At 36.1% G+C, this 18,202-nt stretch overlaps 2 protein-coding genes across 3 annotated transcripts in view; both read left to right on the plus strand.

The window, feature by feature from the left end:
• csdc2a (cold shock domain containing C2, RNA binding a) overlaps window positions 1-8,981 on the plus strand; it is a 10,466-nt gene extending 1,485 nt beyond the window's left edge. For both annotated transcript variants that reach the window (XM_024284631.2, XM_024284632.2), the window contains exons 2-4: window positions 2,512-2,819; window positions 5,290-5,412; window positions 5,588-8,981. In XM_024284631.2, coding sequence (XP_024140399.1) covers window positions 2,632-2,819; window positions 5,290-5,412; window positions 5,588-5,750 — 474 coding nt within the window. In that variant the 5' untranslated portion in view covers window positions 2,512-2,631 and the 3' untranslated portion in view covers window positions 5,751-8,981. The remainder of the gene's footprint in view (window positions 1-2,511; window positions 2,820-5,289; window positions 5,413-5,587) is intronic.
• Window positions 8,982-12,604: 3,623 nt separating this feature from the next.
• Window positions 12,605-18,202, plus strand: part of LOC112154047 (protein bfr2) — a 69,143-nt gene continuing 63,545 nt past the window's right edge. The window contains exons 1-2 of the mRNA XM_024284637.1: window positions 12,605-12,640; window positions 12,876-12,934. The gene's annotated coding sequence lies outside the window, so the exon portion shown is untranslated. The remainder of the gene's footprint in view (window positions 12,641-12,875; window positions 12,935-18,202) is intronic.

Below are 18,202 nucleotides of genomic sequence, written 5' to 3' on the forward strand. Positions count from 1 at the left end.
ATGTTTCACTGAGGTGGATGGTGATGGAATGTACTCAGGGGGAGAGCGCCCGGCCATCCCCACGCCAATGTCCCATGACATTTTTTTTCTGTAGTTCAATTTATCCAAGTTAGAAAACTGACCAATTCGATTTCTCAATAAAAGTGGGTGGAGCTTGCTGGCTTGACTGACAGACTCTCCAGAGCTGCTTTGAGTGGAAGGGGTGAGAACTTAAAACAAGCTCAGTCTTGACTGCACAGTAGTCGCCATAGAAACGTCGACTCAAACCGACTTGGACCAATTGCTGTCGTCTGGCTCCAACATGGCGACCTTTGTATCGTAGAAAAATAGCGACTAAATTGGCTTAATTTTGCCGGAGCCGGAAGTAAAGCATTTTGTGTGGGTGAGGTCACACTTGCTTAGTCCAGTTCTCTTGTACAGTCAATGGTGACACAAATCTGTCAAATTAAAAGACTTCTGAAGTTTCGAATTAGACAAAGCTTTAACTATTTTAAGGACTGTTTTGTTGGTGGAGCATTCAATACTTTTTCTTACATGCGCTGCTTTCCATTTGTAGCGGAAACGGTGGTTGTCATGGAAACCTTACACTACTCATGACTTCCTTTCCCTAAGTGTTGTCCACACTTGCAGATTTAAAAGTACAAAATATATCAGATTAAGGCGGATACATTCTGAAAAGTATCAGTTTTTGGCAAAAATATCAAATATTCAATATTTATTTATTTATTTTTAATGCTTTCAAGTTCATCCACCTCCCAATCTGAGACAAATTTAGAGAATTCATAGAGACATGGAGGTTTGTATTGAAGGAGGAACTGTGGGATAGTTGTGGAGCCAGCATGGAGCCCCGCCCCCCTGCTGCTTCTGTTTACATCAGAAAACAGGCCTTCAGAGCACAAACAAACCGCTGTCCTGGACTGTGATAATGGGACCCGGGCCGGGGGGGTTTATAGAGCTCCTTCTAGCTTTGATGAAATGTTTCAGTGAGTGTTTGGTCCGACTGAAGCTGAATAAATATCATTAATGAAGCATTTCTGTTTAAAATAGTGAGGCTGGAGTCTGCAGTTCATATTTTTACACCTACAGTCCAGTTGATAAAACAAACGTCTGTATAATTTCTGTATTAAATACGATTCTATGAGATACATTTGGTGTGAAACCGAATGTTGAGTTTTTAAGCGTTATCCAGTTTGGTAAAACAGGAAACTATTCAAAAATTGTCCACAGATAAGACCTAGTACAGATGCCATTAGCTTTATACACAAATCCTTTATCATGGATTCTTAAAATAAAGTAAATTTGATTTAAAGAAAAAAAAGTAACTAAATGAATGAACTGAAGGATTTATTTTTAATTTACTCAATCAAAAAGAAAAAATATAGAGCTGTAATCTTAAGAATCAAGTTTTATCAACTATTTCTGAACGTGCACTATTTATGTTTTAGCTATTCTGTGTCGATAAAGATGAAGCAACAGTTTTTATTGATGTTTGTGCCTTTTATTAAAGTTCATGGGACGTTTTTGGTACTTCATTAAACCGTGTTTGCCCATTGAGGGGAAAAATATACCCTTACATTTATTTTAGATTTTAATTTGAAATAAACACTTGCAAATATGGTTTAACCTTAAATTTACAATTTAAGGTGGATTTTTAGTGTTAATTTGTCAAAAGCAGACAGACTAAAGTATCTAAAGGATTACTGTAACTAAGCAGCTAAAACGAAATACATGAAAACTGTGAACGTTGACAAGTTAGTGCATGCAATTAATAAAAAAAATGGACGCATTCATATTTATAAATTAATACACTTTTATTGTCTTATTCATTTTATATTATGTTTTTATTCTCTTATTGGCTGCTCAGAGTTTATTTCTGTATGTTGTGTGTAAAATTGTACTACGCCCATTGTGTAGTAATTTTTAGTGTGACATGTAATGTTGAATTTTTCATAAAAAATAGAAAAAAAAGACACCCCGTAAAGCAACCATATTCTGCCCGTTCAGGCTTCCACGGCGTGCATCAATTTCTGATAATGCACACTTTGTTGAGCTTTATCAGACTTATAACAGGGTCACTTACAAAATAAATAAATATTCAATCGATTTTTAGTACTTTATTCTTGTCATTGTTTAGCTTTAGGTTGCTTTTTCACAAAAGGTGGATTATTTGATTAGTAATGTAGTTCGTTGTCATGGTAACACGACAACGCGTCGCTGAGCCCACACTGACCTCAACTGTGGTGGCAATATAAATGCTGATCGTCATGATAGGTTAAACAAAGGATCAGTTTAAAAGCTGTATTTTGTTGTATAAAATTTACCTTGTGAATCGCGATTAATCGCGATTAATCACGATTAATCGCAACCGTAAGTGTGATTAATCTAATCAATTTTTCAATCGATTGACAAGAAAAAACATCTCAAAATGATCTAAAAATATCAGAATGAAAGTACAGATTGACTGAAATCAAAGCAAACTGAACTGTTTCCTCTTCTGCTCCTTCATTTTAGGGCGCTCCCCTTTTCTCCTTCACCTGGAGCTCCTCCCGACCATCATGCAGGAGGCGTGATCCTCCACCGCCTCCTCTCGTGTCTGTGGAGGGAACCAAACTGAAGCCCAAAGAAGCAGCGATGTCGGAGCCGGACTCCTCCTCACCAGCGGACGCCCCGCTGCCCCTGACCTCCCCCCGCACCCCCCTGCAGGTCTCCTTCCCCTTCCTCAGGGAGGGCAGCCGCGTCTGGGAGCGGGAGAGGAAACCGCCGCCGTCCGGCGAGCTGCCCAGCCCGCTGCCCACCAAACGCACCCGCACATACTCAGCGTGAGTATCAACGCTCTAGAAATAAGTCAAAATGCAACAATTAAAAAGAACATTTAAATAAAGAAAAAATCCTTTGATCTTACTCAGAATTCCTATTTAGGATTTCTCAAACTGATGTTATTTTACAATTGAAAAACTTGTTTTTAAAGAAAAAAGGGCACTTTTAAAAAAAAATATATATATTTTTTTCTTTTCTTAAAATTAAATTTTTGCAGTGTATGTAACAAAAAGGGGCCACATGCGGCCCATCTTACGGCCCACCTAACGGAAATAACTTACTGTATTTTCAGGACTATATGTCGCATTTTTTTAAATTTATTTGCCAGGGGTGAGACATTCTCAGGAGCAACTTATTTGTGATTTTTTTTAAAAACACAAGTAGGCTCATAAATTCATTATTTTCCACTAACAACCGATTGTCTTTATTGGTTGTTCCCCACTAATAACCACTAGAGGGCACTGTAGTTTTGTGTATCAGTATTTGCTGCTGACAGAAATGTAGAGGAAGAAGTGCTGTCCAAGACAAACATGGCTGAGAATCTGATCGTCCTCCTCATGGACGTTAGGGTATTCTTATGTGAGTGTTTAGTTTATGAACCTATTTTTGGACAAACATTAAGCATTAAACTTGACACGCGTCAAAAGTAGACTTGAATTTGACGCATGAATTGGGTTAGATGTCAAATACAACGTTATGTCGGGATTGTTGAATTTGTTCATTAATTAATGTTGGACTTCTCTCCTAAAACTGCTCTTATACTTCTGAGCGACTTAGACATGTTTTTTCTTCTTCATTTTGCATTTTTTGGCTTATAGTCCGAAAAATATGCTATATATATATATATATATATATATGTCTTATTTCCCTGTAATTCTAGTGTCTCCCCATAGATGAAGCACTACAAATGAATTGACTTGAAAGTTATTCTGCATTTATGTGGTTTTGTTTTACTAATGTGTTTCCTGAGGCATTTTGTGAACGCCACATGAACGCAGTGTTGTCCTTTTTCCCTGAGGGACATCGACCCATTGGTGCAATTGGCACTAAAATATCCATCCATTTTCATGACCGCTTCTTCCCTTTCGGGGTCGTGGGGGTGCTGGAGCCTATCCCAGCTACTGATGGGCGAAGGCAGGGTACACCCTGGACAGGTCTCCAGTCTGTCTCAGGGCCTCAATCACACACATTCACACCTAGGGGCAATTTAGAGTCACCAATGAACCTATGAAGCATGTTTTTGGACGATGGGAGGAAGCCGGAGTCCCCGGTGAAAACCCACGCATGCACGGGGAGAACATGCAAACTCCACACAGAAAGGTCCCAGCCGGGATTCGAACCGGGGCCTTCTCGCTGTGAGGCAAGAGCGCTAACCACTGCGCCACCGTGCAGCCCGGCACTAAAATAAGAAAACAAAAAAACAACTCAACATTTTCCAGTTTTAAAATATCAATTTTCATTTAAGGCTAAAGCATGTTTTTGTCCAAATTCCATCTTTTTCCCTTCTCTTACACTCCACTCTTGGGCCGATCTTCCTGCCAAATTGTAGAACTCTTTGGGGCCCAAGAGTCAAAACGTTTGCCCATCCCTGGTATAGGAGGAGTCACTTCAAATGTTTATTTACTCGAGTAGAGGAAAATGTCACTTTCTTCATTTTTTTTCCTTTGCTTCTGTGCAGGCTGCTGTGACTCCGCCCATTTTCCTGTGGATCATGCTGAGCAGTCACAGCTGCCTGCACTTTAGTAATTCGGTTCTGGATATTCTGCTGAACTCCTCAGTGTCAGCTTGTTTTCTGGGCCCTATGATCTTGTCTGAATATTTATTATTTGTAAATTAAACCCCTTGGATTTGAATCTACACTGTAAAAAGTGAAACATTAGATCAATTAACAAAATCTCTGTAATTTGTTGCATTTAAAAATATTAGTTTTTATCAAATTAAAATTTTAAATTGCTTAAACCAATCCAATTAAAATGTAATTTGATGTGAAGTAGTCGTTTTAAATGTAACAACTTAAAGAACATTTGTTAATTGATCCAATTTTTCTGTGTAATATACTTATGACTCTTTCCTGCATCTGGGTTTCCTCCTGCTTGCTTATCTGTCACAGAAAAAAGTTACTAAAATGAGTATTATTGGAGTAAAAGTAAAAAAAAAAGTTCTTTACCTTTTTATAAAATGCACAAATAAATATGGCAGAAAATATGAGCATTCCGTCACGTCTAACCATGATTTATTATTGCTGTGTTCACAATTTCTACTTTAGAGATGATTTAATCTAACATGTGAAAAACATCAAAATACGATTGAAGGTTTGTGGAGTTTGTGGCACAACTTCCAGATATATAAAACAAATCCAAAAGCTGTTTTTAAAATACAAATTAAACGGGTCGTGGACATTTTTTAAGCTAAATATCATCTTTCTATCGTATATTTGTACTGAAAAGTGTTTTGAAATGTGTGTCTGTGCAGGACAGTACGTGCCCGATCAGGTCCGGTGTTTAAGGGGGTTTGTAAAAACTTCTCCAGGTCTCAGGGTCATGGATTTCTGCGTCCCTCCCACGGGGGGGAGGACATCTTTGTTCACATATCAGAGTAAGTGGAGCAGCTTCATTAACACTATCTGTACCGTAGACCTTCTTCTTACAATAATTCTTCTGTTCAAACGAACTGTTTCTCCTCTGGATTGAGTCAGACAGCTAACTAGAAAAAGAGAATATTTATGATGTTTCTGAGCATCGTCTAAAAGGAAATCGTAAATGTCTGTCAGCATTGAAGGGGAGTACGTCCCCGTGGAAGGAGACGAGGTCACCTACAAGGTGTGTCCCGTCCCGCCCAAGAACCAGAAGATCCAGGCGGTGGAGGTGGTGATCACTCACCTGAAGCCCGGCACCAAGCACGAGACCTGGTCGGGTCAGGTCATCAGCTCCTGAAAGGAAAGTTCTGGAAAGTTACTGATGGTCGTCCTTTAACCTGCAGGATGCAAACTGTAGCTTGACTGGAAACTAACAGAAAACTTACGGCTTAAGTTGGGTTTAGACGTTTGGAGGTTCTAATATATCCGAATCAAAATCAAAATGTTTGCCAGAATTCTTAATAAAAATCTACTCTTTGCAAGTTAATGATTTTCAGGGAAAATTTTCAAATTACAGATGTGCCGCTCACCAACACAAATGTGCATTTCAAAGGCGTTTCAGCATCAAAAACTGCAACTTCTTCTTATTGTAGCACTTTACTGTTTGAGATCCAGTACTATTGTAGCCAGATCCCATGACGTCTGTACGTTTCTGTGGTGGAGAGTTAAGAATGTTGGATTTCTGCTCGGAAAAACAAAAACAAAATAAGACCAGAGGGTTTGGATCATAGGAAGGGAGATGGGGAAGAGGATGGAGTGATCATCTTTAGATTTATTTAATCAGAGACGCAGCAAGAAGCTAAATATTCAGTCAATGAACCCTAAAGATGGAGTTTAACTCTTTTTGAGAAATCTGCATATTTGCTTTAAGAATAAAAAGTTGAGAAATCCATCATAAAGCAGCTTTTTCTTTGAAAGGTTACAGCTGGAATTCTGCTGCACGAAGCTGGTAAGCTTAGCTTAGCATCACCTGTGCAAACATGACTGTTGTGTTTTTAAAAAAGTATTATTTTTACTTATTTTGAAAAAAAAAAGGTCAAAAACACTTCAAAATGCAAACCAAATTGAACCTTTTATGTTTAAAAATGCTAAAAACAAGCAAAAAAAAGAAAATATTTTTAATTTTTAAATTAAATTTTGAACCAACTAAATTGATTTCTTTAAGAGTTGTTTTTGGCAGCAAGAATCCCTGTTAGAAAGGTCTGGATTTTTGCTAAAACCTAATAATGATGTTTAACCGTTTTTCTTTTTTTGAAGCAAGTCTTTCCCATTTTTGAGACAAGGATTCTCTTAGCTGACATCTGAATTCCTGCTGCATTATCATTTGCAAACATAAAGTTTATCGTCTTTTGCTGCAGTCGTTCTCATGCCTTTACTGTGGCTTTTTTAAAGTAGAAAAACTGGATTGGATTTATTTATGCATTTATCAACTAATTTTAAAATTATTTTAAATTATATCTAAACTATTATTTTTCCATCTTTTGGTCCTCTTGGTCGACTTCCTTATCCATGAAAAATAGGGCAGAGAAACGAGTAAAGAAATGTGATTAATTTATCGCAACCTGGGGAAAAAAATTAATCGCTATATAGAAATTGATTTATTATTTGCAGACAACTTATTATTTGCAAGTAATCACAATATAAAATCACAAACAAAACTGGACATTTAGAACATTTACTTTTAATTAGTCCTGTAAATCAATTAATAAAATAGATTAATCGCGGCGCTTTTCTCTTTCAGAATCTTCTAGAATTACTGTTCTAACGGTTGAAAAGTTACAGTAAATCAAAGAACTTAAACACTGGAGCTCCAGTTTAATGAGTTAAAACTGAGAGAAAACAAGAGGAAGAAACTGAGTCAAAGTAACTCAACACCGCCCCCCTCTGGTAAGAAAGTAGAGGCAGAAAGTTGTTGCTTTGGAGCAAGAATTACAACATGGATGCCACTAAAATGACCTGCTTCCCGGTGGATTATGCCAAATATTCTGTTATATGTTTTAACAGTGAGAAATTTTAGGTATTTTTAAAGTTTTTTTGTTGATGACCGTAACGGTTCCAGGAAGACAAAAGCAGCAGACCGCTGACAGGACAGCAGTTTCAGATGGCTCGGCTGAGTTACCCATAAATCTGAATTCACAATGAAGCCAAGTAAACTTGTTTTTGTCAAACGTTTAGATTCTGTGTTGGTCTGTAAACTTAACATTTATTCCAAGGTTTAACCTTGAGAAGTTTTAAAGTTTGGGTTTTTATTATAAAGTCTTAAGATAAGCCAGGGGTCTGCATGCAACCTTTACCACTCAATGAGCCATTTGGGTTGATTTCTCACTGACCACAACGCAGCATGAAAAATCGGAAAATAAGAAATTATTTTTATGAGAAATATAAGTAAACTATTATTATTTGGCATAAATTGAACAAACTTTAAGAGAAAATAGACGTTTTTCCCCAAATGTGAAACAGTTTGTAAGTCTTAAGACTTCCCTTCAAAATAAAAGACTTCCTGTGCCACATGGGATCATCTCAATGGAGGAAATCTGTTGGTAGGTAGTATCAGCAATGAAAAAAAAAATGTTTTAAATGTTTGTGGTGCTTCTTAGACAGAAATTCATAAACCCAACTATCTAATATTAAAACAGTCAATTAACTGTATTTTCTGAACCATGAGGCACACTTAAAACACTAACATTTGTTAAAATCATAAGTTATTTTCCTTTTTTTTAAAACTTAACTTTTTTAAGCTAAAACATTAGTATTTTTCTTTAACCAGAGGGCCACAATGGAGGGGTGGAAGAGCCAGACACGGCTCTGGAGCCGCAGGTTGCAGACCCACTGAGCTAAGCTAAGCAGCTTCTAAAATCGACATGTTTGCAGCACTTTTGTCCATCTCTCACCATCTAAGCAAACAAGTATATCTCATAAAATGTTAATTGAAGTCATGTGCATTATTTCAAAAAATGATCATTTGTTTGTCTAAAATTTTCCACCTTCTTGTGTTAACAGAACAAAGAGAGTTTTAAATTAAAAGTTAACAGAAAGCTTCTTATGGTGAAGAACTGAAAAAACGCTTCCAGATTAATTTTTGTTATCGATATTTGAAACACATCAGGTGTTTGGTAAAATGAAGTGCTGCATTTTTACTGTTTAAAATAAATCTGCACTCTGATGATACGTCCCCGTTTCAGCCTCCTTTGCTACCATCATGTGGTCAAAGACTGAAACACGCTTCTATTTTCTATGTAATCTTTGAGTAACTTTGCATATGGAATGATGTCTAAATACTTATTAGTTTTATTAGTAATGTTTGTGTTAAAGTGTCGATTGTGTTCTATTATGCAGTCATCAGCCAGAGCCTTCAGAGTGATGCTCTCACTCTTCTGTGCATCTTTGATTTCTCACAAAAGTGACTTAATGTCTTTGTAGCACACATTGTGTTTTATTTGCTTTAAAGTTTTATTTACTTTTATTTGATCAAACTACTGTCACAGCTGTCTTTTGTCTGTAAGACGTTGAAATAAACTTTAAAGCTCTGTGTCGTGTTTCTTTCTTCTCTTTTAGCAGACGAGAGTCCAAGTCGATTTTGTAGAATTTATTCTGCATAAACACAACGTACATCAGCTGATCCGTCACGTCAAGTTAATAATTAAACCACTACAACGGCCAATCTAATAATCTGTTAGTAGCGATTAAATGCCACTAAAATGAGCACAAATATTTATGATTAAAAAATCATTCAGGTTTCTCCATCAGCCAAACCAAAATTAAAATTAGTAATAATATTTTAACAAATAATGCCAAATTCCGCTCATGACGTAGAAGTTATGCTGACGTTACCTCGATGGGAAGAGATTTCTGGGGGTCGACCAAGATGGCGGCGTCAACGGACGCAACTTTCCGAGCTCCACTTAAGTTTTGTTGTGGAAAACGGACGTCTAAAGCTTCCAGTCCTTTTGTTGACTTCAATATTCTGCAGAGAACAACTCGGATACACAATGGAAGCCTTAATCACTCCAAAGGAGACAGTGAATGATGATTGATTGATTGGTTTATTTTTTTAAGTATAGATTGAAAAAATACAGGACAAAACACACAATTATTTCAAACTAATTTCAGAAACAATTAAATGCATTGATTAGAAAATAGAAAACAAAAATAAAACACACTTATGTCACATTTGGTTCATTCATTTTTTCTGATAATTAACTGAAGTCAGTAGAGTTTGATTGATTGCTTGAAAAGGAGTGGGAAGAAGCGAATTTATATAATCCCACCCCTACTTAATTACTTCATTTCATTGTTTAGCATAATTATGTAATCCAGTTGTTTTTTTTTGTTTGTTTTTTTTTTCTGGCTCGTGTCTGATAATTTAGGTTTAGATCAAGTAAATGTTGACATTCTTCCCACACCATACATAGATCATAAAGGTATCTACATAATTCTAAATTTATCAAATGAAAATAACTCCCGAAAAAAAACTCTTACTGGTTTCTAAACAACTCTATTCTTAATCTTGACTCAGTAAAACATCAAATCTCTATCTTGATCACTCATTTTTTTTAAAAAAGACTATAGAGGAAAATATTTATGGGAAAAATTGTGAATTGTTTAAGTTTGAGGCATCAAAGTTTTTAAGACATTTCAGCTCTCACCCATCCCAAAACAGAGCTGCAAAAGAAAATTCAGTTATTAATGACATCTTAAAACTCTCTCAAAAGAACCCAGCAGATCTCACAGAAACAGAACAATTAAATTAAATCCCTACAAAACGAACTTGATCTGATTTACAAACAGAAAGCTGAAGGTGCGTTCATTAGATCTAGACTGAAATGGTTTGAGGAAGGAGAACGTTGCTCAGCTTATTTCTTCCAGCTTGAAAAAGGCGAGCATAACACAGTTCAAAAATTGAAAATGAATGGTGACATACAGTAGTTACTGATTCTAAAAGGATTGCAGACTGCTGGTGTTCATTCTATAGGCAGCTTTATACGCCTCATGAATCTTGTTACTGAACAATTTCTAAATTCAGTTGAAGTTAAAACAATATCCTCAAAGAAGTCTGTGACTCCTCACTTACAGTGGATGAAGTTCTTTGGAGTATAAATCATCTTAAAAACAACAAATCTCCCGGCACAGACTGGTTATCCAGGGAGTTCTACGAATTATTTCCAGATCTATTTGCTCCCTTTTTGCTAAAAGTTTTTGAAGAATCCATAAATTCTGGATCACTTCCTCCCAGTTTAACTCAGGGGGTACTTTCACTGATACACAAACCAATAAAAGATTTATTAAGCACTGAGAAGTGGCGCCCAATCTGTGTCCTAAATAATGATTACAAAATTCTTGCCTCAATATTTGCTAAAAGACTTGAACTAGTTCTGGACCAAACTCATTCAAGCTAAAGTTTATGATGATTTCCCCCTAAAATAGGAACATGTTCTTTTTGGTTTTCTTGCTAAAGTTGACAAGAATATATTTTATGTCATAAATATTGTAATTCTCCTAATGAAATTTTACATTCACAAATCTAAATTCAAGCACATTAAACCTTTTTTCCCTGTTTTATTGAGATAAATTGAATCGTATGTTTTTACTATTTCCAGAAGCTCCCATCCTAAAGCAAACATCTGTCATGATGCCTTTGTAAATGTAATATACTTCTGTAGTTGTATTTGCTATCCCCCTGGTATGTTACAGTATGTCAAATAAAGTTCTAAAAAAAAAAAAAAAATCTAGAGATTTCCCACAATCAGTTTTTATACTGCAGTTCAGGTACATTGTTCCACCACAAGGTGGTGTCAAATTCATATTTTACAGAATTTTACAATAATATACATGTTACACATGTGTGAAAATGTGTTTGTATGGTAAAAACTAAATGGTGACAAAGTATTCGTGGTCATTTTATATGTATAAAAAAGAAAACATTCAAATAATACATTGATTTTCAATTTGAATGATTAAATTGAGGTATTAAAAAATAAAAGTGAAAACAGTTTTATTGCTGTGAATAAAACCTGCAAAAAAGGGTCAGAAGTAGCTACAACTATGAAATGCAAGGGAATAACCTTAAATGCTGCAGTGACTTTAATGTCACTAAAACTTCTGAAACAAATGAATATCTTAACTTGACATTTCTAAGTGTATACTTTTCAATAGAGTAGTATGAAAAGAACAGTTTTGTCACCCATTAATGTTTTAAGACTCAAAAGAATCTGCTTTATGCAGTAGAGATCTCAAAAAAGAGTAAAACTGAGTATTTATTTTATTCAAATCCAGGAGCAGATATTTAAAAAAGCTCGTTATTGCTTTGTAGTGGATCCACTTCTAGACAAATAGATCCATGAATGTCTTTGTTTTCCTCTTCTGAGCTGGAATCTGGATCTCACTTCGGTATTACTAGCTGTTTTTGTTGCACCAATAATGATAGTTTGAGGTTGTGAGGGGCTGTAAGCTAGTGGGAGAGGATGAAAACAAAGGCATGGTGGGAAATGAGGCATTCTTTTCAGTTTGTTTTTATTAACTTATCTCATTCTAATAATTTTGTTTCAAAACATTTTTATTTCTGGGTAATCAGTAGGGATCTAACGATTAATCGAATAACTGATTGATGATTTCTTTCCTGCGATCAAACCAGACCTCTTAATGTTTTATTATGTTTGTCTGTCGCTTATTTTGTTTATTTATTATATTTTTTAGTGACAAAACCGCAGTGAAAACAGAGGTGATACGTGCAGTAGCACTGTCTTAACAGAGAGGGCGCTCGTGAGTTTGTTCTTTATTTAAAATCATTGACTTGAAACTAATAAAGTTTATTCCATAAGAGCCCATATTTGATGTTTAGCTTTGACTGACTGCAAGGATGGTGGATGCAATTTCATTTAAATTGAGTCAAAGTTTGACTTTCATTTAAATCATGAAGTAATAATGAGTGGACGACTGACTGAACAACATGCCTTTATTGAAACTTCTAAAACTTTCAGTTCAAATGTGATTTTTACTTTATACAGGAGCCAAATATGCAGTCCATATGATCTGTGTTTAATTAATTTCACCAAAATCTTCCCTGTTACATTTATTTTGTTATTTATCTGAGAAAGCTCTGGACAAAGACTTTTACTTTGGTGGCGCTACTTCCTATCTTTTCGCGGCATTCCTTTCGCCGTCGATCTCTATACGAACGGCCGAGGCGAGGTAAGCGCAGACGTTGCTCTTGCTATTTCAAAAGAGAAAAGTAGTTTACATTAATTTTTAAACATATAAATATATATTTTTAATTAGCTAAAACGTTTTTTATATAATTTTTCATTTTTGTTAGTCTCGTGAAATGTGTTTTTAACTGTGACGCAACACTTGGAAACCTGCTAATGCTAGCAGGAGGACTCGCGCTAGCATGCGTAGTCTCACGTTTTTCTCTGCCTTCTTTTAGGTCATGAGTGCAAGTGAGGCCAGCCGAGATTGTGTTGTGCTGTACGTGCGTTTTCAAAGGTATGTGCGCATTTATTTTACCTTTGATTGTCTTTAGCTTTTTTTTTTTATTTTTTAAAAGGAGAAAAGAGTGTCAAAATCTATAAGCAGGGGTGGCTCCAGGATTTTTTCTGTTTTTTTTATGGAGGTTAAAAAGTGACTGTAGGGAGTCACTAATTCATTATTTTATTTTATTAAAATAAAACAAATTTAATTTTATTTTAAATAAAAATAACATTTCCAATCAGGAAAGTGAGTGGAACGCATGTTCATACGATGTTAATTAAAACAGATTTAAGTTTGTTGTCATATCAGTAGATTATATTTCAAATTATTCACAAATCAAAATGCTAAAACATGTAGATTCTTCCTAAATTTACCTTTTTACGACCAAATCTACAGAAACTAGAAGAAAAGATTTCTTGAAAATAGTTTTGAAAATAACAAATCAGTACCCCTAAAATTCAAAATTTCCTTGTTCCCCTCCAAATATTCAAATCAAATTTTAAAATAAAGTTTAAATTTAAATTATTTAGGTGGTGGTGTTGTCTCGGTGGTGGCCTCAGATTGATGTACCTTTTCATGTACCCTAACTTTTGCTCCCCCGAGTAAATGTATACAAATGGACTATTTTAGCAGGTAAATTTACATAAATAAAAAAGGTCAAATTAGTATTACTTCATTTCAAGTTTATTTCTTTATTTTCTTCTAAGTGCTTCTTAGTAAATAACGCCTCATGGAAACTAACTGATCCATGGACATTTACTGAAGATGGGATTGTACAACCAACATCTACTCATTACTACTCAGCTAGCACAGTGAACAGTCTGTAGCAGAGCATTTGACTCATCAATGTTTGATCTTAAATAACCTTTTCAGACACTCTTGGTAGTCAAAAACCTCTTGGTTAGGACCACCAATTGTAACTGTACAACAGACATCCAGTTTAATGTGACTACACTCTACCTGTCAGGTTTTTCCTCTTCCATTTTTGAAAAAAAAGTTGCTTATTTTTTGCCTGTAAACTAATACATTTGACTAACATGACTCAAGTTGGAATAAAGATGTATCTATTTATGTATAGCTAGATGTACACAGTTATAGAAGAAACAATACTCACTAGGGGTGTGACGGATCACAAAACTCACAGTTCAGATCGTGTCACAGTTGTAGGATCATGGTTCAGATCATTTTTCAGATCATTAAATGAAAAAAAAAATAGCAGGAAAAAGCAAGATAAAAACCTAAAATGGCTTTTTAAAGAAAAAAAGCTTTAAAACATATAATTGAGAAAACATAAAGTACTTCAAAGCATAAATATACAGTCACACATCTTTGAACTTTGGACAAAAACAAAAATGTAAAAACATTAAGTTTCTGATTACATTTACATGTCTGGAGACCAACAAGAACGGACAGAAAAGAATGCTGAATATGAAACTATTCCCTTGCCCCCCATCCCCCAATATCCAAATAAAATCTTAAATTAACTATATTAAAATTAAACTTTATTTTTTGTATTAATTGTTGTATTAAAACTAACTGTGGGAATATGTAAATATTCGCTCATCCAGTCCATATGTGTTTTGTGGATTTGGAGAAGGCGTTCGACCGCGTTCCCAGTGGTGTCCTGTGGAGGGTGCTCTGGGAGTATGGTATACTATAACTATACTATACTATAACAGACACTGCTGTAGACGATGCTCTCTCAGCGCTCATGGTTGTACACACAGCTGAGTCGACAGACACTTACCTACCTACATGCGCTCACCTACATGCACGTCAAACCAATACCTGCAAATTAAGCCCAATCGTCTCTCCTGGACAAAAATCTCCATGACTTCAGGGTTAAAGTCTCCTTATCTTGTTGAGTTTTAGAAGTCTCAAAAAATACGTCTTGTTCAGCATCTGTCATCCATTCATTATTACTTCATGTTTTGAATAAATTTCCAACTTTGAATAATTTTTAAATGAAATTACATCCCCCATTCTTGCAGGCAGTCAAAGCAAAACATTAAATACGGGCTCAAAGTATCAAATAAAGAACAAACGCAAACTTACGAGTGTGCTCTCTGTTGAGACAGTGCTACTGCATGCATAACATACTGTTTTCAGTGTGATTTTTGTCCCTAAAATAACAATAAATAAGCAAAATAAGCAACAAACAAACATGAAAAACATTAAATGTAAAATAGAAAGTGAGGGCAAGGAATAAACTAGGGCAAAATGAATTTTTTTTTTAAACAAAGTGTTAGATTTACTTCTTTATTTATTTTGGTTGCTTTACCAAACGTTGGAGTTGCTATAGCAACCCCTAGCTACCCCCTAGCGCCGCCCCTGACAATACAATCGCACTGTAAATGTTAACTAATGTAATTTTGAAATATACACAAGCTTCAGTCTCTGTGAGAACAGCTGAGAGGAGGCTGTGTTTGCAAGTGAGGCCAGCAGTGATTGTTTTGTGCTGTCTGTGTGTTTTCATAGCAAGCCGTCATATCTGGATCAATCCCTGTGTGAGACGCATTATTAAGAAACGACACAGAAGATTTCAGCTGATGACGCCCCGCAGCAAGAGTGCGGCCAGCTACACATGGCAGAAAGATGACATGGTCTTTTGGAAAAATCGGTGAGGTAAGGATTTATGGGGTTTGAAAAAACTTCTGGTATTTGGATCTTGAAGTACAAATTTCCTCAAAAATCATCAACCACTACAGTGATCCAGAGGGTCATATGATCATAGGGTTGGGCACCGAAGTTCGGTTCCAAGTAGGAACCGTTATGATTTGCGCGGTTCTACCGAAACCGAAAGATGCAGCTGCAAACGGTGCCGGATTTCGGTTCCAAATTTCATTGGAGTTTCATTTGTCTGTGGACATGTCAATCACTTGTACTCCCTTCTGATTCTTTACGATTCAGCCTATCTATTTACTTTCTTGTGTTCGTGGGCGGGCTCATATAAAACCGCCGAGATGGTCGGCTTCCGCAACGTCGGTGGGCGGGACTTTCGCTGTGAATAGTGGAGTTTCCGCAATTTTTAAACAATTGTGGAGCCCCATCCCAAAATGAAACAATGAATCGTTTCCTCCTTGTTGGGCTGCTAATAGCAGAAAGCTCAGCTCGGCTCCGCCCACCACCACAGCGGGTCGTCATCATCTGCTGCGCTTTGCAGCCATGTGATTGACATTTATCTTCCGCCTTATTTTATTGAAATAAAATATTGCTTTTGCCCAAAAACAACTGCAAATAAATGCCACATTCCTGATTTAATTTAATAAAATGTCAGGCTAAAATTTCAAGGACGTTTAAGTTTATTTAAGACGGAGTTTTATATTATGCTTTATATTACGTGCGCACAGCTGCACGGCAGGAGGGAGTCTGCGCTTGTTTGAAGCCGTTCTGCTTTATTTAGGAAGATATTTTTTATGACTGAAGTACCGCAATAAGCACCGAAAGGGAACCGAAACCGAAACAAAAGAACCGCGGTAGCACCGGAACCGCATCAGAACCCATCGGTGCCCAACCCTATATGATCATCGTGGTTCTCTCATTCTTTTTTTTTTTTATCTGTAGAGGATATTGATAGCAAGGTCTCCAGCTAATCAGGACACAGAACAGGGTATGCTATCAAAAAAACAGCAGGATGATCACTGAGACCAGATGAACTCCAATATGGAAGGAGGACACTGTATTCTTGTCTATTTGACAGGGATTTGGGAGTGTTCAGGTAGAGGCACAGACTGTAGAAGGCTGGAATAAAAAGTGACGTTCTATGAGTGTCTTGATCATTTGGCCAGATTGAGAAAAAAAATTGGATCTCATACTGTTTGGGTGGCTGAGCCAAATGGGGAGGCGGGCCGGATCTGGCTGTGAGCCTTAGGTTGGGGACCCCTGGCTTAGACCACAAGAAACCAACTTCCTTAACAGAAATTAGTTTGAGTGAGGCGTACTGCACAACCAAATCCTGATTTACCTTCTAACAAATGTTTTTATATGAAACTCGAGTTGTTAATGCTAGTCCCATATGTAATGATAACAAGCAGCCATTTGCCAATTTGTTTTATTTATAAAAAAAAGTTAAATATTGTGTTTTGCAAAAGTATATCTAAAAACAACAAACTTAACTTCTTCTTTTTCCTGTTTCAAAGACAGTCGTCTGGTTGACAGGAGCTTGTTGAACAAGCTTCTGCAGTCAGTTTCTACGCTGCTTATTTTAAGTGTGCTGTACTGAAATCTGATTGGACGATGCACATATAGGCATGTTAACACCTGCTTGTTTGTAAATTATTCATGTTCCTGCAGACCTTTTCTTGTTTCATAATTCTTTTAATCTTATGATGTTAAACTGTCAATTTTTGTGTTTCTTCACAATATTTTACAATTATTATTTCAGCCAGACATTCAAACAGTAAACAGGTCACCTTAGGAACCAACTAGGATGAGGAGAAGAGAGGCTGTTCAGCCAAAAAATAAAAAGAGGATGAAGTCCTTCTTTGGGACAGACTGACTGATATTGATGTTTTGAGCCTCGGTTTACCAACATATTAACCCCCACTCAAAGCTTTGACAAAGAAAGATTAACAGAAGCCAGGTAGACATTTAGAGGAATGTGAAGCTGCATTAACCCTTCCGCTCTCTTTGGGGTCCAAATGACTCCACCCACATATTGATGTGTGATTCCTTCCATGACAAATGTGGACAAAGGTGGACAGGATTTTATGTCTGCCATGGACATTAGTGAAACTCAAAAATTAAAGATAAAAAACAGTTAAGCGCACTGTCTTGTGGGGTTCAGATGACCCCACGGAAGGGTTACAGACTCTGAAAACCTGTTTGGCTTCTCCTCTGGTTCTCAGTTGTCAATGTTTTAGTCTAATATTTTGTAATATCTCTTTTTTTAATTAAATTTGTTTCAAACATGTTATTGATTTGAACATAAACGTTGCCAACTTACAGATAATAATAGGAATAACTAGAAAAATTGCATTTCCTGCGGAAATACGTTTGATTGCAGTTTTGCAGAAGGTGTTTTCTTTTATTGCTTCATTGCATAACTTTTAACAGAAGACGCTGAAGTTTACAATATGTTGCTGAAGAAATTGCAATGTTGTCAATAAATGGTAAAATCTTTTTGGTTTGCAGAAGAGGTAATAGCTACGGGAAAAAAAATTGGCACAAGTGATTACAGAAATAAGTAATATCACTGAATGGCAGGAATATGTTGGATTGTGAAAATCTATTTTTTGCAGAAAAATCAAATCATTATTTGCAGAAGGAATTGTTGAAGAAAGC

Source organism: Oryzias melastigma, linkage group LG19 (genome assembly GCF_002922805.2).
Source record: "Oryzias melastigma strain HK-1 linkage group LG19, ASM292280v2, whole genome shotgun sequence".
Taxonomy (NCBI): Eukaryota; Metazoa; Chordata; class Actinopteri; order Beloniformes; family Adrianichthyidae; genus Oryzias; species Oryzias melastigma.